Genomic DNA, 26,482 nt, shown 5'->3' on the forward strand with positions numbered 1-26,482 from the left:
TTAGCTGTTTATACACACTTTTTCTGGAGAGGGAAAGATACAACATGCAACTGATTCAGCAGCTAACATAACTTTCCCATGAGGACACATGGTGCTGAGCATTCTGCTCAGATCACTTGTGTAGGATCCAAAAGAAAACTCCATAAAAGCTCACCATGGCCAGCACTGGACTTAAAATCAAGCCCAATAGCTGTTTCTTGGGAAAACGTGCGATACAAATAGATGATATATATTTGTATTAATATAAACAAAGTACAGAAGTCAAATGGATTTGTTACTCTAAACTTTGAAGATGGCCAATTATTTAAATTTCGATCATTCATTCTTACGTGAATAGAAAATTTCTTTTAAGACAGCCACAAGAACTGTGGTTAGGAAAGCCCATTTACTAAAGATATAAATTAGCCTTGGAAATGTATGCAAATGTGATTATCTGTTAAGGTTACTTTCAGAATTAAGGAGATACAGAAATCCTAGTGTGAGTGAAGACCATTTGTGAACAAGAAGAAACAAAATTTTGGCTGAATTCCATTAAAAAAATTTAATGACTATATGACATTGATAGTTTGAAAAAAAAATGAATGAATTACATATATTGAAAATGAGATTATAAGTGTAGTTGTAAGAAAATGATGCTGACGCCGTGTCGCAGCATCTTAGATAAGGTTACACTTCAACATCCCAGCCAAGAGTGTAAGACATCACCTTTGTACTAATGCATTTCCACTCCATATTTCTGCTGGGGTAAAAGAAGTTGCAAGAAACTGATAAGCAAGATTCTTTACATTCTCACAAGGAAAATGTGATATAGCTGTCGTGAAGTGTGCTGACTGAAGAGGAGTCTCATCTCAATCGGCATCTCTTTGGAATGGGAAAAAAAAATGTAAATATCCACACACAAAAATAGAATTTAAAAAAATAAAAACTCCTTTAAGCACTGTATTTTGTGGCACTAGATTTACAGATTATGTCCTCTTCCATAAAAAAGCATCATCAAAAAGAACTTGTGCCAGTTTTGTATTAAAAGGCCTGTAGAAATCTCTTAAAATTGCCTTTGTTGTTGGTAGCATAGGTCCCAGGCTTCTGTCTTCAGGTCGTCTGGTGTTTGACGCAGGACTTTTCGTAATCAGAGCTTCTTGTTTCTCACTTAGAGGTCCTGTGGTAAAACAGAATACTATCTTAATATCTTTCACCAGCAATGCCCTTGCTAAAGAAGACAAATGACTAACTTGGAAGGCATGCCAAGGGAAGACAAATGGAATTTGTGTTAGCAGAGACTACATTTCAGAATACTGAGTGCAGGCTTAGATTAGTAAAATAAATCACTTTTAGTAAATATGGAAATAATACGTTTTTCCTCTCACATTAATTAATCATCCCTAAAACCAGCAATATAAATCACTTCTGAAGGAAAAGATCTGTTTTCAGAAAACAACAAAGACATTGAGTATAAATCCCCATCTATTTCAGAGTCAAACTTATATGCTTATTTCTTTTTATGAGGTGAGTTGTCTAATATCTGGTAGAAACTCCATTAGACTCACTTGTGTCACGAAAGGCCCTTTGTTGTTGTTTTTGAGGCTGTCAGTGGGATCAAACTGACACACAGCTATGATTGTACGTATACGTATTCCAGGATTACATTTTAGCCCTTGACTATGTATGACAGAAAGATAAGAACCCATAGACTTTTCCAACGTAAACCATTTTCAAGAAGATGCCAAGCTCTTCATCTGTTTGATCTGCTACATTCAAACTTTCTCATTATCTAGACCAGCCAGACTATTTTGCAGCCATATTTTTGTCCTCTTGCTACTGTCAAATCAACACTGGGCAACAGTTGGCCTACAGATTAGCAACAGATATCTCAGTCAACACAGCAAAAACACAGTTTCCCCCTTCTTCCCAGCTAAAAACACAACCTTTCATCATATGCAGATTTAGATGCTAGATCATTTTTAGCTGGCAACAGCATTCACAACCTGGTAGCACTTTAAGTTATTTAAGCTGCATGAGATAGATCTTGCACCTATGTAAGCCCACAACAAACAAGCCCTGCCTGCCTTCAGAAGCAAGGCTGGTTTCTTTCTGGTAAGCTCTCTCTCCATGCTGTGCAAAGTTATCATTTTTTTTTTTCTTAATGCATCTTTAAGTTCTCTTAATACCAACTGTTCTATGGGAATTTGGGAATTTTATTTGACTCCAGGCAACAACATTAATGTATCCTTCAAGACAGATTCACACATTTGTTTTGTCTGCTGATAAAGCAAAAATGACCTAGAGAAAAGATAACAATTTTGTGTGTACTTATATCCAAGCAGCCAGAGAACACCTACCCAGATCCAGAAACTGGAACACCTTGTGCATGGTGTATTTCACATTTGATGCATGGTCCTCTAAGCGAAGAACGAGTATCTGATCTTTGTCAAAAACAGTCAGCCAGTCCAAAAGATACACAACATAAAGCCCAACCTGCAACCTTACCTGTAAGCACAGAAAAAAAATAAGAAAATAATTCATTTACAACACTTTGAGAAGTAACAAACCAACACTTGCCTGTGTCTTGTGGGCAAAACTCCCAGATTTGTTCTCTAGAAGGGACCATGAGAAGACAGTACCTGAGAATGTTTTAATCTTCCTCTTGTTTGCAGTGCAGCTTACGGAAATCTTTGCAGATGGTCTCAGGATGGAGAAATCATTTTACAAACGGCCTGACCATGCACTCCAAATGGCAAAAGCACCAATTTGTACAAACCAGAGAGGACAAGAATGGATGGGAAAGCTTGCCCTGACCTAATCTGTGTTTCTCTCCCCGCCTTGGTTTTACATTACAAGTTGCAGTATTAAAAGGGTTGTCTGACATTCTTAGAAGTCCAGCCTCTGGCTATGCTTATGAATATTTTTCTAAATCTCTTCAGGCTTAAGAGAGAGGAACACAATTCCCACATCATAAGTACTTTTCATAAAAGATACTTAACTTCAAGTCACATTTTCTCAGAACTGATGAAGGCAGTTAACAAGTCTCTTTTGTTTCTTACATTGACTCATGAAACCTACGCTGACACCTGAATTCCAGCAAAATAATCCATATTTTGAATTACTGCTAAGTCATTATTATCATAATGTCTTTTCCTAGCTATAGAATCTTAATTTTCTACCCTGAAATATGTTGTACTGACTTCTTTTTCACCATTACCCTTCCAGAACGTTACATCCTTCTTAAGTCCCAGTGTTTCCCCTGGGCATCAAAAGGCATTAATTTCCCAAGCCATTCTCCCTCCCATAACATCTGCACCTGCACATTTGATTTGATCACTGTGACCCTGCATGCCTTTCTCCCATTAACAAATTTTTCACTGATTCTTCACAAGGACAAGCCAACAAGCATCCCTTTCTGTACATGCTGGCACTTACAGTGACAACATCTATGACATTCCCCTCTCTTCTTTCAGGAACATATTAACCAGTAGCAAAACAAAACTCTTCTGTTACAACAATTAGCAAGAAGTCACAATTGGCAATCGAATGAGCTCTTAGGGGAAAATAATCCCTACATCTGCAGCAAACGATGCACATAAAAGAGCCTATTAACTTGGCTGAAGAAGAGGCTGAGGTCCATCAAGGAACCGTTAGCATCTGTGTTTTATTACAAACACCTGCCTGTGTTCATATCATTTTCTGAGGGCTGCCTAAGACAACAAATAAAGTGTGCTTCTGAAGAAGAGAGGAAAAAAAAAAAAAAAGGTTCTTTCCCTATACTAGAAGACATTTGTGCAGTCAGATGGCTAGCAAGTATCATAATGCTGCCTGGCAGCAGCTCATATCTGTGAGGTCCTGGAGGCTTCCATCCAAGCCTGGCAGCTCCCATCTACCTGCTGAAGTAAGGAAGAGGAGCACCCTGCAGCTCTTACAGCAGTTTGGCAAACAACTCGTGGTACGCTATTTATGGTTATTTTATTGACTGGAGGAGGCAATAGCTTCACCCTGGTGACAAAAGAAAGCAGTATTCCCTCCAAGCCCTTTGAAGTCTTAGCAAATAAAACAGGATTGAATGGCAAACTAGTGAGACTTGATACTTCAAGCCAATCTCTTCCATATTATTCTGCAAAGCCTTTCTTCTCACCCTCAAGCAAAATTTGAAGCCAGTTCTACACTGAACATGTGAATTCTGGTATGACAGGCTCAGCATTCTGATCTCCTGGCAGCAGTTTCTGTACTTCTCATCTTTTTTGGATGTCCACAATTCTAAAAAGAAAGTTTTATCTAGTTACTGTTAGCCTTTCCTTGAAAAAGAATACACAGTTTTTTCTGATTTTGAGGCAATTTCATACCACAAATATCCTTGTCAGAGCTACTTTCTGAGAGATCTGCAAAAAGCTTACACATTAAACTGCAATCTTCACTAAATGTGCTCTCCATACGCCTGCACAATAGAACAACCATATTATTGCTGTTGGCATTCATCGGGGAACAGACTGGTGAGACAGCTGAGCCAATACATCAGCTTTTACATGCCTGCATGTATATTTATGCCTGCAGGTAGTTTTGTATTTATTTATATTTATATTTATGTCATCCACTTTACAAATGAAAAGAGAATTTTACTTCTTGATGCTTATAGACATAGTTACTTGGGCACTTCAATAACCTCGACACAGCGTGTTGTTACACAAGCAAGGAATCCAATGGCTTTGGGAATACGTACAGGCATGGCATTGTTCAGGGTGTTGTTGTAGACACAGGCTCTCAGGGAGTAATCCAGCATGCAATTCTCAAACAGCTGCAGCGATTCCGCCACTTTTTCATGAAAATCTTCCACAGATTTATTAGCACTTGCAAAGTACAGATAATCGGAGTACAATCTGTGAGTGAAATACGTGACAGTAAATGAGAAAGGAAATGAAAGACCATCTATTTACATAACAATTGCAATCAGTGGCATGAATTGAGAGAAGAGCCATGTGTGAGTAGCACTGCCCTCCACCCTCACTGTTCAGCAACATCACGTTCGTACTCATTTTGATGGGTTTTGGCTCAGAATGGCAGTTATTCCAGGGAGCTGTTCGCCCTCATCCCTGCTTGCAAGGTCAGCACCATATGAAATCTAAACCCTAGTAAATTGCTTGAGCAAGTATTTCCTTCTAAAAGCAAAATTTTTTTGGACATGTAGAATGGCTTAGGTTGGAGGGGATGTTAAAGAACATTCAGTTCCAAGTGCCTGCTTTGTACAGGGTTGCCATCCAACAGCTGAGGCTGCCCAGAGCCTCATCCAGTCTGGCCTTGAGCATCCCCTGAGATGGGACACCCACAGCACATTTGTGTAACATGCTCAAGTGCCAGCCTGTTCCAGTGAACATACATAATTTGAACGTATGGTAGAACGAGTCTCAGGTGATATTGGTACCCCTCTGTACCACATGCTCTACGCTGCTATGGATAGAAACAGTCTCAAAAGCTTACAACTAAAACCAAAAGAGGAATGGAATGAGTTTGAAACAGTGATTTTTCTGCAAATTACTAAACTGGTTCTAACAAAAATCAAAAGTAGGAAAAATTCCAGTTATTGCAGTTATTCCACCTCAAATCCCAAATAGTTTCTACATCGACTTCTCAAAATTCCCCCAAATTACCAGTCCCGCTCCATTTTTGAGAACAGCAGGACACGGCCCCATCTCTTGGTAGGAGCAGAGCCTTGTGTCAGCCACCAGCAGCAGGAATTCCTCTAAGCTGCACCTCAGGAGGTATCCCCTCATGGCATAATTCTTAGTACGTGTTTTATGGTTGTTTAACATTGCTCAGAAAAGATCATCTAAAATCTTGTCCCTTGGGGGAAAGTGGAATGGAAAACAGTCTAAAACCTAGATCCAAACAACAGATCTACTTGTGTGTTAATCCTTAAGAACTTGATTAAACTCTTCCAACAACACCTGGTTGAAAGAGACAATGCAGACACTGTAGCGTGGCATCAGTATTAAGACAGTGAACCATCCGTGGAACACGGTATTTTCATTTTCTTTCTTATTTAGTCAACCTTGAAACACCTGAGAAGGAATTGCTTTCCCATTGTGTTTGCAGCATATCACAGCTCCACAACACCACCCCCTCAAACAAGTCCATTGATCCCATCAGCCTCATTCAAAAGACAAAGGCTCGCTTTATTGCTGTGGCAGCCTTTTGTACTGCACTAGCTTTATTTATTTTTAAACTTCCCTAGATTGCCACAGGTACTTTAAAATCCCTCACTTTATTCGGAAAGATTCGGCTCTAATCCAGCAAAGCACTTAAGCACAGGAATAGCCCCCTCTGCACTTATTTATTTTGGTGTTTTGCAACAACAGGATCTTAATTCCCACATGACATAGTTTTCATTTATCTGTTCACTTAAAAAGGAAGAGAAGAGATGCATATGTTGCAGACTAGCTTTCATTTAGTTTTTACGCCCTTTAAAATACAAGTTATGGCACACTATAAAAAAGAAGCAGTAGCACCCAATGCCACAACTATTAAGAAAGAATGACAATCCTGATTTTTGCCCAGTCCTTTCCAACTGGCAGATACCAACTTAGCGCCTAGGTGATGCTGCCTGGCATCAGCCCACAGAACACAGGCAGTGCACAGCCCCAGCCACTGCATTCCACCTTTGTTCTCTGTGATATAAGCAGAAAATTCACAAAGGTTTCTCCATTTACAGAATTTACTCCATTTACTATTCTGCCATACCATGCACTGCATGTTGTGTTTGAGAACTGCTTGGAGAAACACCTCAGCAGACTGTTTGCATCAGTGATACTCTACAGATACTAATTTAATGCCGATTGCCTGAAAAAAAAAATAGATATTGAAACTGGCAGTTTGCTTCATATTTTGGAAAAATTACCACAAAAGTTAAGGATTAGTCCTGTTTCATGAGCAATAAAAGAAGGGAAAAATGTACTTAAATGGAAGGGCTCTGTTTCTGAGCACAGGGACAGTACTAAGCACAGTACCCAGACTATGCAGTGCTGAGGACATTGATGCCCAACAGTGCCTGAGGATTGCAACCATGAGCTGGGACAGAGATATGGGGCAAAGCAGGCATCACATATAGCATGGGCATGATGTCACTTGTTTGAAAGGCTTAATAGGAGTGCTCAGTATTTCTAGTCATCCATTAAAAAAAGCCCAGATTGTTAGACTTGCTGACATCTTATGGAAAGCTACAATATTGAAGACAAGCTCTCTCTATCTCTCTCTGCAGAGCAAGAGTTTTTCTATATTTCTTCCCATCTGTTTTTAATTCTGGGGACATCTGCTTGGAAATAAAACCTTCACTGATTGGGATTTCAGCTGTTCCAGCTCCTTAAAGTCATTACCCTCGATACCCATCCACTACAATGGGATATAGATGCCCACCGTCCCAAACCTTGAGATTCTTCAAACATCCTCCATTCTGGGGGGGCCTCTCATGCACCAGGCTCTGTGCAACTCCTTCACCCTCCCAAATATTGCATGGTGACTGTCCCCAGGTGCCCCTTCTGCCATTCAGGTGAGCTGTCACCAACAAGGGCACTGGGAATTGTAAACAAAAAGAAGCCAATCGATTATGAAGACAGTAAGGGAGGTGAAGGTCACTTTCCATCTCATCCTTATTATAGATGGCACACACATTATGGAGGATGGTTAAAGCAATCAGGGAATTTGTTGCTAATTTACATCAGGGAGCCACTTCAACTACTTCTCCTGCATAGCATTATCATCTGCTCACTCCTTAGGTCAGGAGAAGCAGTTAAAAGCAGCAAATCTGTATTTGCTGTCGTGGGAGATGGGAAGCACTTGCACAGCTCTGCAGCTCACGTGTAGGTGTCTGCTGACATCTGCATCCTGCTTGCCTCTGTTATAGGCTGGAAAAGACCACTAAGATCACCAAGCTCAGCCCACCCCCACCATGCCCACTGACCACATCCCTCAGTACCACACTTCTACAGTTCTTGAACACCTCCAGGGACAAGGACCCCAGTGACCTGGCCCAAGTAACCTGAATAGGCCTCCTCCACTCTCCCCAGTATCTATCCTCCTCCTCATCCTCCTCCTGCAGAGGACACAGCAGAAAGAAATCCCCTAAAAGACTGGAGGAAGACCGGAGGGAGAAAAAGTGAAACGTAGACAGAAAGGACATTTGTGGCAAAAAAAAATAAAAATAAAAATGGAAAACCATTCAAGAGCAGCTTACACTTTTGCAAAGATAGAGCCCTTCCTTCACAAAGATAGGAAGGCCAAGGGTGAGCTCCTGAGTAGCTGTTAGTTCAGCAAGATAACACTGTCTAACTGAGCATTGAGTGGTGCATTAGGCATTTTATTACTAAAAAAGTTTATCACTTGCTGATTCTGGAGCTCTTTGTAATCTTACTTATATGGAGTGGTATGTCCTTGAAGGCATACAGCTTATTATTCAATATGATCTGAAGCACTTCACAGGATTATTTACACTGAAGCATGTAAATGTTCTCGCATACTTTTACAACCCTTGCTCACCTTTCAACAGGATCTCTCAGCATGATGATAAGTTTGGCATTTGGCTGGAAGGCATGGATAAAATCCTGGATTAAGAAGGGAGGTTCTCCTTCGCTACTGTTGTCGTAGAAGAAAATCCACGCGTTGTTGTCCCACATGGTGGAGGCACTGGCTTCCCCTGGAAAAAGAAAGCATCTCTCCTGGTAAATCATTTCATTTCTTGTATCAGAGTGGAATTCTGATCGCTATTATAGACCATTTAAAAGCTGCAAACTCCAGCACACCTGCAAAGTCCAGCACACCCTACTGGTTCTTGCAGACCTCTCTGGCTGCTGCTCCCCAGAGATGGAACACTGCAAGCTACAGCTTGCAACAAACCAGTGAAAGAAGTGGAAACCAGCACTTCAGTAGATCAGAATTGTTTAGAACAGAATCAGGAGAGCTGGCGAGCACGTGGGAAATACAGAACAAACTGAACTGGCACTGAATTCAGTCACTGCAATTTGAAGCATCCCTTTACAAAAGAAGATTAACACATGGTTAAGTGTCAGATTCTTACATTCTTAGATTCTTAAACTACTTACTCTCAAAGCAGTGCTACAGGGAGAAGCACAAACAGCAGCATCCCCTCCAGAGCAAGGTGTGTGATGCTTCAACTACTGAATAAACGATCTGGTATGATGCTTTGAATGGCTCAGCCTTCCCACTCTTTTGAAGTCATACTGGCATTCACGTGGCATGGATATGTTAATAAAACATATATAAAAACCTTTTGGCAACTTCCAGACTTTGAAAGTTTAATGAAAGCTAATTCTTGTTAATGAGATTTTTCATTATTTTTTTTTTCTTCAAAGGTAATGAGATGAAAAAAAAATAATAATGTTGCAGACCTGTAGACTTTCACATGATTTTCCTTGTTTTCCTCTCTTGGGAAAGTCCAATAAAGACTTTAAAAGATTGCCAAAACACAAAGTGAAATAGGTATTTGTTCCAAACCAGCTTAGCATAATGTGATTCATTAGTAAAGTCTTGGAGTCGTTAGAAAACACATTAATCTTCTGTCATGTTCATTTTGCCTCATTTCAAAGGGAGGAGATGAGGTCTGTTGGCTAAAGCTGGGTGTCCACAACAGCTCTGCTTTTCCGCTCTAAATTAATTAACCAAGGCACTGCCTGATCATCAGCGTGCTTTGATTTGTCAATTAAAATGCACTCGGCCCAGGTCCCATGCTGAGCGAAGCAGCAGCATAAAAGACCTAAGAGAGGACAAGAGGAGATGGCCAGGCCAGGAAGCATCACACAGCTGTACCTGTGCCAGCAGAGAAGGACAAGAGGCATGCCCAGAGCGACGGGGTAACGCGCTGCAGGGATGGAAGGGCCTTGGGCAGTCACCACGACATCTCTCCAACAGGAAAGGCTGAGCTGAAAACACTTCCTGAGCAACGTCTGCTTCAATCATGCTGATGATTGAAGTCTAGAACATCATTAAGAGCCTTAGCCCTGTGCTTCGTGGTCCCTACAATGGGAAGCATTCTGCACAGCACGTGTCTGGCTCACTGTAGACCCCCACCATCTCCACATCCTCTTATACGCAGCCTCTTCCTCTTTGTTTTTTTCTGATCTTCCTTCATATTCCACTGCTCCAAACACTTCTGATCATATCTGATGCTCTCTATAGGATTTTCCTTAATTAGCTCATGTAGAGTGAACAAAACTGAACACAATGTCTGCATACACAGATGCTAGCAGAACCAAATAAAGTCATTGCACTTAGTCATAAATGGGATGATATTCTTGCCACAGTCCAGAATACTCCACAGAAATAATCTCAGCTAGATCAGCTGCCACTACCTGCTTCTGCCCCACTTGTGGATGCTAAGGACAATTAGAGACACCAAACAGTGCTGGAGCATTAACAGAAGCTTAAGGTGCTGCCCTAACGCACACAGCCCTGGACATCTTGGGTTCCACAAGGCAACTCTTCTCAAAACAAGATGGCCATCAGGAATTAAAAAGGGAAAAAATAAGTAAATAAAATCATTCTGTTCTCTCCTGACTCTTATAATTTTAGCTTCCTGATACATCCAAAAAAAAAACAAACCCACCTCCTAGTAATTTGACAGTATTCTCTTCAGTATAATAATACAGATTTAATATCTGCACAGAGTGAGCCATACTAGACATGGGATAAATTAAACACTGCTGATAATTACTTCTCATTACTGCAGAGCAACCAAAAAAATTATCTTTTCTTATGGATTTAAAGAAAATATGAATTAATAAGCTGCCTAAAGAATAAATGTATAACTTCTATATTTGGTCATTAATGGATTATAATCACATTACATTTTCAAAAGACAATCTTGTGAACTCATCCTATTAACGATCACAGATAAACAAGTCCTGCTCAGAATGCCTCAAGCTAGAGCAGCACTGTCCGCTTTGGCTCACCTCTCAGCAGACATCATTCATTTGCAAAAATGCAATTACCCAATAATATCCAACAAAGCTGAAATTCTCAAAATCATGTAGCATGATGAACAACTGAAATGCTAACAGCTTTAATTAGATTTTTGTTACCAATCATTCAAAATAAGAAAGAGGAGAATTTTAAGCAAACCTGATATTCATACAAATTCAAGTTAGACAAGCTAGCCTTGTTTTAGTGGTGTTGTTGTAGGTTGTGTGTTTTGTTTTGTTTTTTTTTTTTGAACCAAGGTAATAAAAAAAATGACTTAATGAGAATAATCATTCAAGACTTTTGCTGTAAACTTAATAAGAAAGGTGAACAGAACCTTAATGAAACAAGAAATGAGACTACAGGAAAAAGAAACACAATTGAGCTCCAGAAAAAGCTACAACAGGAGGTAAGTAATCAAAGATGTACATTGCTGATTAGATTAGGGAATATAATTAGTATAAACACTTCACCCATAAAAGGGCAGGAGATATTACTGTAAGTAGGAGGAAAATCTGCAGATGTCTTTGATGGCAATATTTCTTAGTCTTACAAGTTTTGCTCAGCACCGAGTACTTGATAGTTCAGATGGCAGACTTCAACAGAGGCTGAGGTGGTGTCACACAGACATGACTGCAGCCAAGGCTGGGCGAATGGAAGACAATGTCACCATTTCATCAAGTCAACAATAGGTTCATTATTCTTTCGTCAGAATGAGATGAAGATTCTGAGGGCGTTCCCTCCAAGGGAGGGAAGCAAAAACCCTAACTTCTGTAGGACTTCAGCTTACTTCAAAAGTCTATTTTCAACAAACCAGCCTTTTCATGGAAACATCTAGTTTCCCTGGTTGATTTTGAAGCCAAAGTGTCTTCCCCTTGGTTTTCTGCTTCTAGCAGAAAGCAAAACCAGAACTTAAGAACCTGCTGACTTTCCTCCCAGGCACCACGATCCAGTTGCACAATGGTGCGTTGGCCACCATGTGTTGTGGAGAGCAAATCCAGGCACCCCTCACAGAGCCTGGATCTGACCACAAGCTTCCACACAGAGAAACACAAATGCACTTCTGAACTGGGCCTTCATGTTTCTAATGCTGAGTAAGTTAGTATCAACTGGAGCCATAACGTTATCTTCTGATTGGATCCTGTACCGTGCTTCTTAGTTCTACAAGATAGCCTCAGCTTGACCCTGTATTTTCCTGCTAGGAACTTGTGTTATCTCTGCTGGTAACAAGACAGCTCAAGGGTTTCACCAAGTTTCTTTCAGTCCACCATAGGCTACATAGGGATGATGGCACACAAAATGGTGGCCCCTTCCTACACATCTCTTATGATGGAACCTGAGAAGAACCAACTGGAGTTGCGTTTCTATCATGGAAAGCGTTGCTCAGGATTTCTATAGGACTGTAAAAACAAATGGCACAATTTGTTATGCTTGGGGAAACGTACCACTGCAGCATTTGAACCTGAGGCTACAGGCAAACCCTTTGTAATAATAACAAAATGCAAACTATAATGGAAGGAGTAACCAAATTCCCTTGTTCTCTTTTTATTGTATTATTTAAATAAAAGCTGATGTTCATCAGGCGTGCTTTGCTCTCTCAGGCATCTTATAACAACTTCTGCACTACCCACACACAGCAGAGGAAACCAATATCAGCAGCCCCATGCAGTGAATCAGTCACACCTAAAAGTGCCCCCCTCACGCATCAACTCCAGATACTAGGACCCCACAGATTCAAACATTTCAGAAGCTGTATCTGCCCTACCAATTATGATGTTATTCATCTCGCTGTGCTCTTTTGCTGCCTCGCTCTGCAGCACACCCTGAATTTGATGAGCTGCTAAGTCAAACAGATCAAGGTAGTCTTCCACTGGGTAGCGATCGTGAAATCCATCCCTGAGACGGATGATTCCTAGAAACAGTGAAAAAAGAGAAGTTAAATATATATATAGTAGAACAAGATTAACTGCTGGGTAGATGAAGACAGCCTCGTTAACATCTCTGGATATGAGCCAGCTAACAGCAGCACAAAATTAGAGCCATGAAGCGTAACACTCAGAAGTGCCAATAATGAAGTAGCTGAGATGCAAGATACTATACGATTAAGCCATAAATTCACAATGATAGCAGATATCTTAAGTAATCTCTTTTATAGCTCCTGCATGAATAGCTTGTATTTATTTTCTTCTGAATTTAGCTTTAAGAGTGAATATAAAAAACCAGATTCTGCTTACATTTACAACAGTATAAATCGGAGTAATATCAACTCCCACTAGAGTTACTGTATTGAGACTAAAACCAGACTTTAATGACAAATACGCAAACCAACTTGCACTCAACAAAATCAGAACTGGGAAATCATTCATGTGTTCCTCTTTCAGAAGAAGGAAAGCAAGCTACACATTGGCACTTTATTTCTCCTCTCCCACCTCACACTCCAGGGCACATTCAAGGACACCAGCTTTCTCCCTGCATGCACAGTGTCATTTATTGTCACCCCACACCTGTGAGTGGAAGCTGTAGCTAAGGGCCAGTAAAGAGAGACAGACAAGCTGGGACAAAGTCCTGCCAAGCATCAGCTATCCCAGCAGAACAGGAAAGCCATGATTTGTGAAATGAGACCTTCCCAGGAGGGTTATTTGGCTTTAGCTGAAATTAGTCAGTCTTGTAAAAATCACTGAATTAGAGAATGCCATAGAACAAAGAGACTTTCTTCTCCAGATAAGTGTTAGAAACTAAACGACTTAATAGCCAGCAGCATAGGAGTCATACCCACAAGCTGGCTTTTAAAGGGCGCTGACTCAGTTTCACAGCTTAGACTATTTGTTTTATGCACCTCCCCATCCAAATAGCAACCACCAGATAAAGCACTTCTGGGGAAACAAAAATTTAGTCTTCCTGAATGGCAGACAGCCTGAAATGATGAACAGGTCAGTTCTACTGATCTCCCTTCCACCAGATTCCGGGTTCTGCAAGCTTTCCTAATTCTTCAGCTTTAGAAAATTAAAAACATCAAAAAATTATGAAAAGAAAGTTATCATGGATGAGATACTCTCATGGAAAGAACAAACTTGTACAGATGGCTTTGCTGATGGTCCCTGCACCTTCAGACCCACAGAGAAGCAGTGTGGCACTCACAGCATCCAAGTCTCAAATCCACTTTCCTCACTCTGACTTTCCTCCCTCAGCCCAGAAAGCAGTTCTTATCAACTCCTCATCAGCTAGCCTCTGCCTGTGCAGAATGAGCTCCTTCCCATGAGGCTCCCTGGTAACCATGATGGCTCTTGTTTGAGTTCTCAAGTAGCCCCAGGCACACTGGTACCTCCAGCATCTCCAGAACTGGAGCTAATTACCTCAAAAGCAAAACTGTGTTTTCATCATTCTGCTTTAACTCTTAATTTATAACAGGAAGTGTCTAAAATACTTTGAAGAGGATTAATTGTATTCAAAACCAAGAAAGCCAAGCTCACTGCTTCTGAGCTACTTCTGTGCTATGCTACATATGAGCTACCACTCAGAGTTTGAAATGAACCACTTTCTCACAGCACTTGCCAAGAAAGAAAATACAAATCCTGAGAAGAAAACAGAGCCATTTGTGTATAGGTTAGAAATCCCAGATCCATGGCTGAGCCCACCCCAGCAAGCAGTGAAGATCAAAAACTCCTGTAATAGAAGTGTAGATAACCAGCATCTTCCTTCTGGAAATGGTTATATCACTGGAAAGCCTGTGAACTTTGATATGAGTGTCCCAGCTCTGAGCAGCTGGACCCAACCTCTATTATAGTGGGAAAACACAGAGCGTTCCTGGGTGGAATAAATTGAGTACTAAGGAAAGCACTAAGCACAAAACAAAGCCAAGAACTAAAATTGGACCGGTTGAGTCTCATCTAGTCTTTAACCACAAGACTGACCCGTGCTGGCACCCAGGGGAAAGAGAACATGAAGGACATAAACACTTCAGTTGAATAAAATGATGCAGTCAGGTCCATGGCTCTCAGCCACCCTTTGAAGAAGCAACCACAAGAAATGGATGTGCCTTGCTCCAGCAGGCTATAACCTCAGCTGCTGTCTGCCTCCAGAGATGAAGAGTCATGTCATGAAATATTGATGCCACTCAGGAGGAAAAGTGTTAGAAATACGTCCAGGTTCCTCAGTGGGAGAGAGCTGTCTCACACAGAGCATCTGACTACAGCTGTATCACTAGCTAAGCTGCTACCAAAACCAGCTGTATTTTACTGAATCAGAAGGACTGAAGAAATCCATGTATCAAATACCAACCCAGCACTATTCATTTAAAAAAGGCTTTACAGAAGAACACTGCAAAGCAAAACAGTTATTGTTATTCTTTAAATCTCCTATCACAACCTAGCTGTTATTCTTCCCGCTTTTACAAAACAGCACCACTTTTATCCAGGATTTCTTTTTTTTTTCCCTTATATTTTCCAAACCACTGCTAACAAACCAGATGAAACAAAGTCATCACAAGGTGGGAAAGAACCTACAAGATCATCTAGTCCATCTTAATATCACTAATACTACCCACTAAGCTACTAAACCATATCTTGTAGCACCTCATCCAGACTCCTCTCAAACACCACCAGGAACAGTGACTCCACCACCTCCCTGGGCAGCCCCTGCCTGTGCCTGACCACTCTTTGAGAGATAAAGTTTTTCCTTATATCTAATCTAAATCTCCCATGGTGCAACTTGCGGCCATTTCCTCAGGTCCTGTTTGTTGCCTGGGAGAAGAGGCCAAACCCTCCTCATCACAACCTCCCTTCAGGAAGTTGTAGAGTGCAATGAGGTCTTCCCTGAGCCTCCTCTTCTCCAGACTAAACAATCTCTGCTCCTCATAAGACTTGTGCTCCAGACTCCTCACTCCCTCACGTGCATCATCTCCAAAGGTTTAACCCAAAATATCACCAAACAAAAGCATTTGTCACTTGGATATACATTTTTTTAAAACAAGGTAAGTCAGTATGCAACAAATCCAGCAAATTCATCCCGGACACATACAAGAAGCAAAGCTTCATAGAGGCAGTTCTCCTGAATACCAGAAGGCACGTCGACTCACCAAAGCGCTTCCTCGTCCACCAGTGAGGCTCCTTGATGGCTGAGAACCTAACATCGGGGTGTAGCCGAAGCCTGTCGTACAGATCTGTCGTCCCACACTTGGGCTGCCCAATGATGTAGAAATGGGGGAGACAGCGCAGCCGGTAGTGTTTGTCCTTGTAATGGTACAAGTGGTTCCAAAACACCTTCCTGAGGTAATCGAATATGGTTCGAAAACGCTTTGAATAGAGTGCATAGGAGTTTGTTGTATAAGGGTCTGTGGTTGTGTTTCCTCTGTACTCTTCATACCAACAAGGATTCTTGCTATTTGGAAGGAATTTATTAGGAATTACTGAAAACATCTGCAACATAAAGAACAACAATTTCAGTACAGGCAACAACAAAAAAAAAATGGCAACTCTATTTTTCTAACTTAGCACAGTAAGCAAACAATAGAAACAGTATTTGGACATAACTCCTTAGCTCTTTAAAAAAAAAAGAACTTTTTTCTTCTAGTGGCATTGGAACCAAATCCAGTACAAACAGTTGGATTGGGAGAGGAATACAATGGGAAAGGCTTTGATTTTTAAGGCCAGAATCCATACTTCCCCACCTCTCTGCCACCCCAGGAATTAACTTTTCAAGTCAAAGTTGTAATGCTCAGATTAACTTCCAGTCTGAACTACAGTCGCTCTGAAGCACCAAGTTTGCAATGTCCACTTTTTTCAGGAATGCATACTGCTGACAGAAAGGCTGTTTTCTTATTTATCATTTCAGGTTGCTGGCAAATGTGACCAACTCAGAACGACTTTGAGTGAGACAAGGTTCTCAATTCAATTAGATTGTACAGCCATCGGAAGACTGCCTGATTTTCTGTTTCAGGTGTCAAGACCATTTAGACAGCCCATCCATTTTGCCTGTGACTCAGAAGGATGCGGTCTGTAATATCAGCTTTTCAACAGGAGTAAATCAGGAGGCTCTGGATGGCGTGAATCACAATGCATACATCAGAGTAGCTGCACTGTTTTGATCTCAGAAGATCAACCCCAAATCCTCGAAACAAACCAACATGCAGCAGTCTCAGATGCTTTAATTCATACTTACATGTGGCTCTTGTTTCCTCAGCTCTTCTAAACCAGGGCGCTGTCTCGTTATAAACTCTATCTTTGAAGTAATAGTGTCAATAATTAATTTAATGCTTGGATAATCCTTTACGTATGAAATATTAATTTTAGAAGGCTGGTAATGGTCTTTCATGTCACTAAGGCTTTCATTGTCCATTAAGCTTGGATTGCTAGTAAAAGCTCCGTAATGGAAAGGAGATGGTATTAACAACAGGCCATGCTTGGCTCCAGTCAGTACATAGGATGCCATCACTAGAGTCATTATAATCAACCCAAATATTAAGCTGCATAGCTTCCCCTTCTTCAAGCAGAAAAATCCATTCCAGCTTTCATTGTGATCAGTCCTTACTTCCAAAACTGCAAGCAACTTCATCTGCTTGCTATCAGCGTACAAAGGGATCCTATTCTCTCCTTTGCAAACAGGACACTTCTGGTTATTGTGGCTATGGCCACGACATCTGAAACACTGTCTGTTCAAGTCATTTGGTAATAAGTGTATGCAACAATTAATGCAATGCCTCATATTAATACTGTTAAACTCCTGCATTAACAAGCCAAGGACAGCCACAAAAACATTTCTGAAGCATGAGTCATCTTCTGCAAGACTGAAATTATTTAATTCCTTGAGTGATTCTATGAATTCTCTTCAACATAAAAGGGCAGGTTCAACCCAGAATAGTTAGCACTCCAAAAGCGACGTGTAGCATATGCAAAAAAAGAACACCAGCTTCAAAAATAGACGTACTGTGGACGTGATTTCCAGGAATTTGGCTCAGGAGGAGGAACGCAGCAAAGTGAGAATCAGCTGCACCATTGGCTCAAGTTTTTCCCATTGAACAAAACGGGAAAGAAGAAAAATTGTTACGTAGTGTGAAAATATGCAAAAAATAAAATGAATTCATTGTCCTCTGATTTATACTGGAATAGGCAAATGTGGGTAGAAATTCCCAGATATTCTTAAAGCACTCAGATTCCAAACCAGGCTGCTGCTCCTGGAAGCTTCATCATCCCAGAGATGCTCTCAAGGATCTGTGCTGTGTAACCTAAAGAAACAAAGCCGTATATACTGTCAACCAGAAGAACAAACTGAGTAATACTCACATTCACCTTCACTTGAGGTTATGGCAGAACTACAATCCATCACCAGCAATTTCACGCTAGCATTTGAAAGATGTCTCCTGCATGCTAAGGACGTTAATTACAGTACTCACAATATTAAACCTGGGAAGTGCTTGGCTTCAGGTCTACAACGGGTTGCTGTTTCTTTTCACCCACGCTCCTGCCCACATCAGCAAATAGTTGTGGCAGCCACAGGTAACACCACTGTCTCTCCTTCATCTGGTCACTGACCTCTGTAACAGCTTTTAATCTGCTTTTTTTGGGCAGCAGCCAGTAACACAAGTTAAATTCCCACCCTCTGTGCACAATAGCCTTACATTAACTTCCTTCAAATGGAAGGTCAGAAGATGAGGCAGGGACAAGACAATAGCCTGCTTTCAAGATCATAGGGAAGAAGGTCAAACAACAGCCAACCGAAGAAGCCACAAGGAAAGCATTCAGTAAATTGAAGGGCTGAAATATAGATGTAAGCAAAAACTCGCATCAGGATCTCTGGCTTCTGGACATAACGGCTCTGGGACAAGAGCAACTACCAGTAACACAGAGAAAAGTCAGCAAGATGCTTTCAGCATTCCTTGTCAAATATATCTTGAAAACATACTGCTCAATAAAAATGTCAAGATGTGTTAGTTAAATGAAATGTACAATCAGCACAGCAAATCCAAGACAAGGCCTTGACCCAGCAAATCCTCTCAAATGCCAGCACTTCAGTGCAGGCGAGGTTGTGCAGGAGCCACTCAAGTGGATGTTTCCTCATTCCAAGCACTTGAGCACTTGTGGGTGCCACATTCAGGCTGAAGGACCATGCTGCAAAAGCCACGTGCCACCCTGTAATAAGCACTTCTCCACTATGGTTGCTCAAAGCCAAAGAGCAGCCAGAGGTATTCAGAATCGTTTGCGCTAATCTTTGTGCTTATATTTGGCATTGTTAGGGTAGTATGGTTAGGCTGCGGTTGGACTTGATGATCTTCAAGGTCTTCTCCAACCTGAGCAATTTTGTGATTCTATGATTGCAGGCAGAACTCAGAGCAGACACTTAAATGCATAACCAAGTGATCAGCCTTCCAAGGGATGGTCATAATTAAAGCGCATTAAGGTGTAGTTCCTCTAGACTTCCTGGTTTTGGAGTGTATTAAATCCCTCACTGGGAATACTCCCATTTTCAGGTCAAAAGCAAATCTGTTTGGAGAAGACAAATGATCAAATACAAAAGCTGACAGATGATACATGTGCTTCAATATTCTAGCTAATACTTACGTTTTGTATTTCTAAGAATCCTAAGAATTACTTTGGTTTGAGAACTTAAGACGGGAAATATTTTAAGGCAATTTTGAAAAGCCAAAAATGAAGTAATAAACTTAAGAAAACCTGAAAAGGGAAATAACAGATGCTGAAAAAAATGAAGTTGTAACGTATGCCTTTGCAGGCCAACACTTATTTTGGCTTTTGTCACTTGATTTGGATAGAATGGTTCCATCACTTTGACACCCTTTGTCTGTCCCCATGTGGACATCTGCGAGAGCAGCCACCCGCTTCTCCCAGCACCTCCATTCTTCAGCACCAACATAATGGCAAGGAGAGAGGAGGATATAAGATTGAAGTGGGAAAAAGGTCAGCAGTTCTCTCTCATCAGGGAGATCACCTGGTCCAACACCATGACACGGACAGTCCCAAGTGCTGGAGAGAGTAAGGACAAGGAAGGGAGATTTTGGCAACAAGAGAAAAGTTTCCCCTTTGTCAGTCAACTGTTCAGGTGGCAATATGGCACCTGAGCAGGTAATTTCACTGAGGAAAAAAGATTGGTGGGAGGAGGCTGAAGGAGGGCTGATTTGGATATCATTCATGGAGGATGGAATAGAGGTTCCAAGAGGAGAAATCATGAAAACAGAAATAGTTCCATTTAAAAATAAAAACAAAAAACAAAAAACACTGCACATAAAGAGGAGATGGAAACAAGGGCCTCAGTAAGAAAATGGAGGTGAAAGCAGCAACCTCTGGGAAAAAAAATGCAGAAAGAACAGACAGCAGGTTATGCTGGTAGCTATAACATCTGGGTAGCTAGAAAAAACCATACAGCATCAGTACAATTAAACATACTAGGTGATACACATGTACTTTTGAGCAGTCCTTCCTCTCTAAGCTCCTCCACTCTGACACTCAGCCCACATCTCACAGGGACCAGTTACTATGCACTGCTAAAAGAAAAATCTATTTTTATATTCCAGTCCTCCTCTAATTGGGACCTAAAACTCGTTTGGTGTTAGCGCCTGAACAGATTGATCTGAGACACTCCTGCACAATCAATTCAAGGTTTGGGTACTTGATATTTAAACTTCTTGAAAGAGCCATCTGAGATGCATTAATGGATCCAGAGCACAGGATTATACAAATGCTGCATAAGCTTCTCCATACAATTTTATGTCCATTTGCATGTTAATAAAATGGACTGGAATTTATTGAACCCTCGTCAGGTGCAGTGAATATATTATAAACTCAAAGAAAAATCTTACTAACTACATCTTGGCAAGCTGAAGAAAATGCTTTATGGGGAAGGTGATACAAGGGCAAAAGAAAAAAAGAAATATGCTTAGGCTACAGCATAAATGAGATCTTAATCACACCAGTCAGGAGGGAGAATTTGAAGTTCACCAGCAACCATAACTCTGCCAGCTTACACACTGCAACAAGCTGCTTCAATAGATGATCTCTGAAGACCTACCACAGGGCAGTATGGCACTACTCAGCTAGCAGAACACAGAGAGGTGGGTCTGTAAGTGTTAGTTGCAGACTTGCATTTAATATGATTTCCCACTGTCGTGTTCATGCCATAAAACCCCACTGTAATAAACACGCGAAAGCCAGAACATAATTCCCTACAGCCACTCCCTTTCTTCACCAAGAGGTTTTAATTAAATTCATTCCCCATTCTTTCACTGTGCAGTGCAGGATGCACGCCAGGATTTTCCTCAGTGAAGCAGCCCAAGCTTTCCTCATTCATCCTACAAAAACAAGCCATCCAAAGCATCTCTTTGTCACTTCTCTCATTCAGCATTTCCAGTAGTTGTACTCACAAGCATAGTTTACCTTTTTTGTATTTCAGTACTGACTGAAGTAGGAAGCAAACTGCAGACAGAAGAAAATCTATGAGACTTGAGTTGATAATAAACCATTTATGTCTTTTTATTTTAGTTGCAAAACTGCTATTGGTTCACTGGCAGAATCTTACACTCTTTACACAACAGGCAGCGTCTTTGTACATTCCTGAATTATGTAGCATGTAATTTCCTCTTGTTGAGATGAATGGTGAATTATTTATGATCATGTCTACGCATGTAAATAAATATATACCAGCTGACGAAGCAGGAATCCACAGAAACCTTTTCAAGTGCCTTGGCCAAATCAGCTCTCTTCTTAAAAATGAAAATATCTGGGAAATCTCCTAAGTAGGAGACATAAATATAATAGAGAGACAACACACCAGAATGGGGAAAGAATCTCTATCTCAAATTTCAATAAAATCCTGCTGAAGCCAACGGGTCCCACGTTATTTCTTTAAACTGAAGCAGACTCCAGCTAATACAGATAACAGAGGATTTAATAGGACTATTAAAACCAGATTTTGTATATCTAGTTTCTCTGTGCAACTCCTTATTTATGTACATCTGTCCCATACTGCACAGGCTGAGCAGCCAGAAGACTGAATATGGAGTATCCACCATATCTTAATTATTACCAAAGCAAAGCTAAATAGGATAAAAAGATAGATACCACCAAGAATAAATAAATACTCGTGTATTTTCAAATACCATCTAGAAAATACTTGAAATTTTATTTTATGTATTTTAAATAAAGACTTAATATAATCTTCCTCCTTTCTTTTAAAGGATTGTAGGGGAAGACTAATCAAAAGGACTATGAAAAGAAGTTACTTTCATATGTTCAGCCAAAATCCCCTTCCTCGAGAATAACATAAACTAGATGGAATAGATTTTAAACATGGACACACATCTTCTGGACATCTCAGCATACAACTTCTACTTTTCAGGTCACCGTCCTTAATTTTTAATGTACTGTTCCTTTCTCCTATTTCTTTAAAACGAAGACAAATTTTCACTAGTATGCTTAATTCTGCATTTTCTATTAGCCTTGTTATTCTTTAGATATGATCAGCTTTTCCTTCTGCCACATCAAAGAGTGGCGTGCTGCAAATCCATAGTAAACACACTTCAAGTAGACCAGCAACATATTTCCCAAATAATATGATGTATAACAGTTCTTCCCTGTTTGATATCAGTGGAGCCACATCACTTTGTTTCCTTTCTTCACACAATATAATTAAAACATGGATCTCAGCAAGGCCAAAAGTTAGAAAGCATTTAGAAGACACTAAACAATAAATTAATATATTGATGGTTGCTATCCCTAATTCCCACAAGCTTGAAGAGCTGGGGTTGGGAGAATCTATAAATATCTGCTCATATCATTCTTTCACTGAGTAAGGCCATGCTCACTAATGGCCACGGCCAGAGGCAGAAACCAGGGACAGAGACATCAGTGCCATTAGAAGATGAAACCTGGGAAGGTTGTCCTGTTAGGCAAGTCACAACCTGAAAGTGTCAAAGACAAATTACAAAACCATCCACCAACCAGATGAAAGGAAATCCAGCCAACGCACACCCCTCACACACCTCCCACAGATGGGCTCTGCAGTCTCACCAATTCAGATTCGAGATTTTCTCTTTTCTGCCAGTCCATTTTCCTATCACCACCCATGCCAGGCACACTAAGGTTTTGTCTGCTGATGTGTGTTCTTTTGTCATTTTTGTTGTTGTTGTTGTTTTTTGTTTTTTGTAAAAACACAAGAGAAAGAAAGGTTTTTTCCATAATGAATCTTCTTAATTTTGGGTGTAAATTAATTTTTGGTGGGAAAAAGAGTGTAATGCATTGGAACAGGCTGCCCAGGGAGTTGTTGGAGTCATCATCTCTGGAGGCATTTCAGAACTGTGGAGATATGGCACAGAGGGTCACGGTTAGTGGGCAATACTGTTCTATCCATAGTTTTCTGATAGTATTTATCCAGGCTGCTGAAAACAATCTGCCTAAGCGCTTTCCTTGCAGAAAATCAGTGCAATTCAAATTCACAGTTTGTGCTTTTAAGGCTTTTTGGGATCTCAGAGCAAAGCTGATCCCACATCCTCCAGGAAAGCTTCAGACACTAGTTCACCTCTAGTGAGAGCTCATGCCCGGAGCTCCTGTGAGGCCGCACAAGATGATGTGGGGCTTTAAGCAAAATAGCTCACAACCATATCATCACAAGGAGCAATCAGGGGCTGTAACAGGCTGCCCGCAGAGGTGGTTGAGCCACTCTTCCTGGAGGTGTTGAAGAAAAAGTTAGATGCTGTACTGAGGGGCATGGTTTAGCGGGCAAATATTGATGGTAGGTAGACAGTTGGACTGGATGATGTTTGGAGGTCTTTTCCAACCTTGGTGATTCTGTGATCAACTTCCATGACTCACATGAAGAGAGAAAGGAAGAAGAGAAGGCTAGTACCATGAAATCATCATGAAATTTTCATATAAGAAAAATAATTGATACTCCAAGCACTGCAGCACAGTCACATCATTTATTTCCCTTTCCCACATCGCCTGTTGACCCAGTAGCTTTTTTTCCCCCCATACAAGCTTACTGAAAAGGACAAGGCCAAGATTAGAGGCTGCACAAAGGTTTCTGCTTTCAAACACAGTCTCATCCGGGCAAGCCAAGGTATTTGTGCAAGCAGTGCAAGGAAGTTCATCCTGTCAGTGGGCAGGAGGCACCCATTCTATAAACAAACAGTACGAGTAATAAAAACTGGGTCTATAGGAAAGAAAACAAGCTCAGGAAAGGAGAGGAATAATTGTGGATTTGCTCTGTCCTGCTTATTGTACACATTTGGCTGCTCAAGTTAGCACTTCTAGAAATAAACTTTGCCTGAACTCTCCCCTATTTACCTCAAAGAAATCAAACAGCTGCCAAAAAAAAAAATAATGATAAATCAATAAAATGAGAATCTTGATTCACTAATCTCTGCAACCTCCTTGCAAGATATACAAATAAGCATTAAATAAAAGAATAATCCAAAAATGCTCCTGCAGAGGTTTTAGAAAAGCACAGCAGCCTCTTGCAGATTGAAGTTGTGTAGTTCCTCCATTTGCTCAAAACATGAATGTATATTCATTTATATATATTAAAAAAAATAAATAAATGCAACTGCCAAGAAATGACATCAAGCCACCACAGATATTCTTAAGGCAATCACTTAAGAACTGGTTGCAGTTTAAAAGCCAGAATATAGTGGTCATAACCCATGGTTATACACTCAGTCTGTTGAGCAACTGCTGAACACTTGTTCACGAGCACAATATTCTTCAAAGCATGCAGTCCTAAAGCCTTTGGAGCCAAAGCAAACCTCCTGAATCGACACTAAATTGCCAATCTTGCCAAAAGCATAACTGCGGCTTCTTCCCTAACTGAGATGGTTTCTTCCTCAAGATCTAAACCAAACAGACTCTGCTCCTGACTCATCAAGGGACTTCCCAGGAAAATGCAAGAAGGGAACAAGTAAAACCCTCTATTTGCAGAAAACCTGCAAACTCTCTAAAATCATAGCAACACCAGTATTTTCAGTCACATAAGGACCCACTCTTATTATTTGTCCAGCAGCACTCAGGAAACAGTTACTAAATTTGAGTCGCCACTTAATTAGGGCATGAATACTGCCAGAGTAAAGGAATTATTGGAAGCAAGGAGAAAGAGGGAGATATGGAAAGAGGAGCAATGCCTTCCCCAGAAACCCATCACCACATTTGAAGTCTCCTGCAGGTCCCTGGAAATGATGCAGGCTTCTTGCTGCTGTGAAAATAACGGTTCAGCCTGATATTGTCCACTTTTAAGTCAAATTATTTTTCAGTAAAAGACACATCACTAAAAATTTCCACAACAAAACAAAAATCCTGTATCTTAACAATTCACTTGTTTTACCTTGACCTAGAATCAGGCCCATCATTTCTTTGAGTTAAGTGCAAATCAAAATGTCCAGACAGCCACCCTCCGTCCTACTGATAAACACCAAAGCACATCATGGTCTCTCAGTTAGACCTAAACTAGAATTAAGTTTAGAAGACAAGGGTTGCATTCCTCCACATTTAAAGCAGGGACAAGGCCTAGTCAGTAGTTGCCGCAGATTCACACAAGGGCATTTTCTAAAAACAATTCCCATGCAAGATCTATACCAAAGATGAGAGCTGAAGCAAAGTGTAGAGTCTTTGGGCATGGAACAGGCTGCCCAGAGAGGCTGTGGATGCCCCGCCCATCCCTGGAGGTATTCTAGGCCAGGTTGGATGGGGCCCTGGACTGCCTGGGCTGGTATTAAATGTGGAAGTTGGTGGCCCTGCATGTGGCAGGAGGTTGGAGATTCATGATCATTGACGTTCCTTCTAACCCTGGCCATTCTGTGGGGCTTCATCTGCAATAAAAACCCTAAAAGAACAAAAACCACCACAGCCAGCCACCAGGCTGCTAGCACCGCATGTCCCATGCACTGAGAATCCCTCACCCCACATCCAGATGGAGCTCACACCACTGTGTTTAAGACACTCCTCCTCCCCAAGTATGGAGCAAAATGTTATGCTGACGTATTTATAAGGATAACTCAGAGCAGAATTTTGCCTACAGTGCTCACTGGGCACACAGCACTTGATCAAAGAACATTGCTGTGATGTGCAGCATCTCCAGCAATTCATCCTTTCGCTTCACTTATTTTCTATTCATCTCGCATAGCGGATTGCTAGAGAAACACTAATGGATTTATACTGAATATGGAAAAAGTTGCACACTGTATAAAAACTTCATCTTTACCTTAATTACAGCAGTGCATGCCTTCTCACAGAAGAGCCATTTTAAGTCTGAATCTGGCTTAGAACATTATGCATGGTCAAAGTTCAGTATCCTTTTTTTATTATTATTACTCACTAGTTACTGTAAGCAAGCTCCTGATATAGCCTACACAGTTCTTGAGGTCACTCTACAAAAACAGAGAAAGTGATGCATCCATTCTGTATGGTTCACAGATTCCTTTCCCAAAAATAAGGAACCAGACTTAAAAGTCGTGGCATTCAGAATACAAGCAGAAATCAGATCCATTTAACAGCTATCAAAGCAGCTGGCCGCTTGCTGAATGTGACCAAATCACCACAAGCCA

The 26,482-nt window shown here is 40.8% G+C and overlaps 1 protein-coding gene across 1 annotated transcript; it reads right to left on the reverse strand.

Annotated features, from left to right (window-relative positions):
• Nucleotides 1-522: 522 nt before the first annotated feature.
• On the reverse strand, nucleotides 523-18,187 carry CHST15 (carbohydrate sulfotransferase 15). The gene is made up of 7 exons (XM_010714863.3): nucleotides 17,104-18,187; nucleotides 16,022-16,361; nucleotides 12,713-12,859; nucleotides 8,512-8,668; nucleotides 4,706-4,862; nucleotides 2,337-2,484; nucleotides 523-1,156 (listed from the first exon to the last, which is right to left on the reverse strand). The coding sequence occupies exons 1-7, from the start codon at nucleotides 17,668-17,670 to the stop codon at nucleotides 966-968; spliced, it is 1,707 nt and encodes a 568-aa protein (XP_010713165.1). The 5' UTR covers nucleotides 17,671-18,187; the 3' UTR covers nucleotides 523-965.
• Between the last annotated feature and the right edge of the window lie 8,295 nt (nucleotides 18,188-26,482).

This window comes from Meleagris gallopavo, chromosome 8 (assembly GCF_000146605.3).
Source record: "Meleagris gallopavo isolate NT-WF06-2002-E0010 breed Aviagen turkey brand Nicholas breeding stock chromosome 8, Turkey_5.1, whole genome shotgun sequence".
Lineage (NCBI taxonomy): Eukaryota > Metazoa > Chordata > Aves > Galliformes > Phasianidae > Meleagris > Meleagris gallopavo.

Bases quoted from the DNA above. Each gene is read 5' to 3' on its own strand.
- CHST15 (XM_010714863.3), bottom strand. From the start codon at position 17,670: ATGCAGGAGTTTAACAGTATTAATATGAGGCATTGCATTAATTGTTGC. The intron at 16,362-17,103 runs GTAAGTATGAAT...TTTATGTTGCAG, and splicing joins TGAGGAAACAAGAGCCACAT to ATGTTTTCAGTAATTCCTAA. The intron at 4,863-8,511 runs GTGAGCAAGGGT...TTTCACTCACAG, and splicing joins CTGAGAGATCCTGTTGAAAG to ATTGTACTCCGATTATCTGT.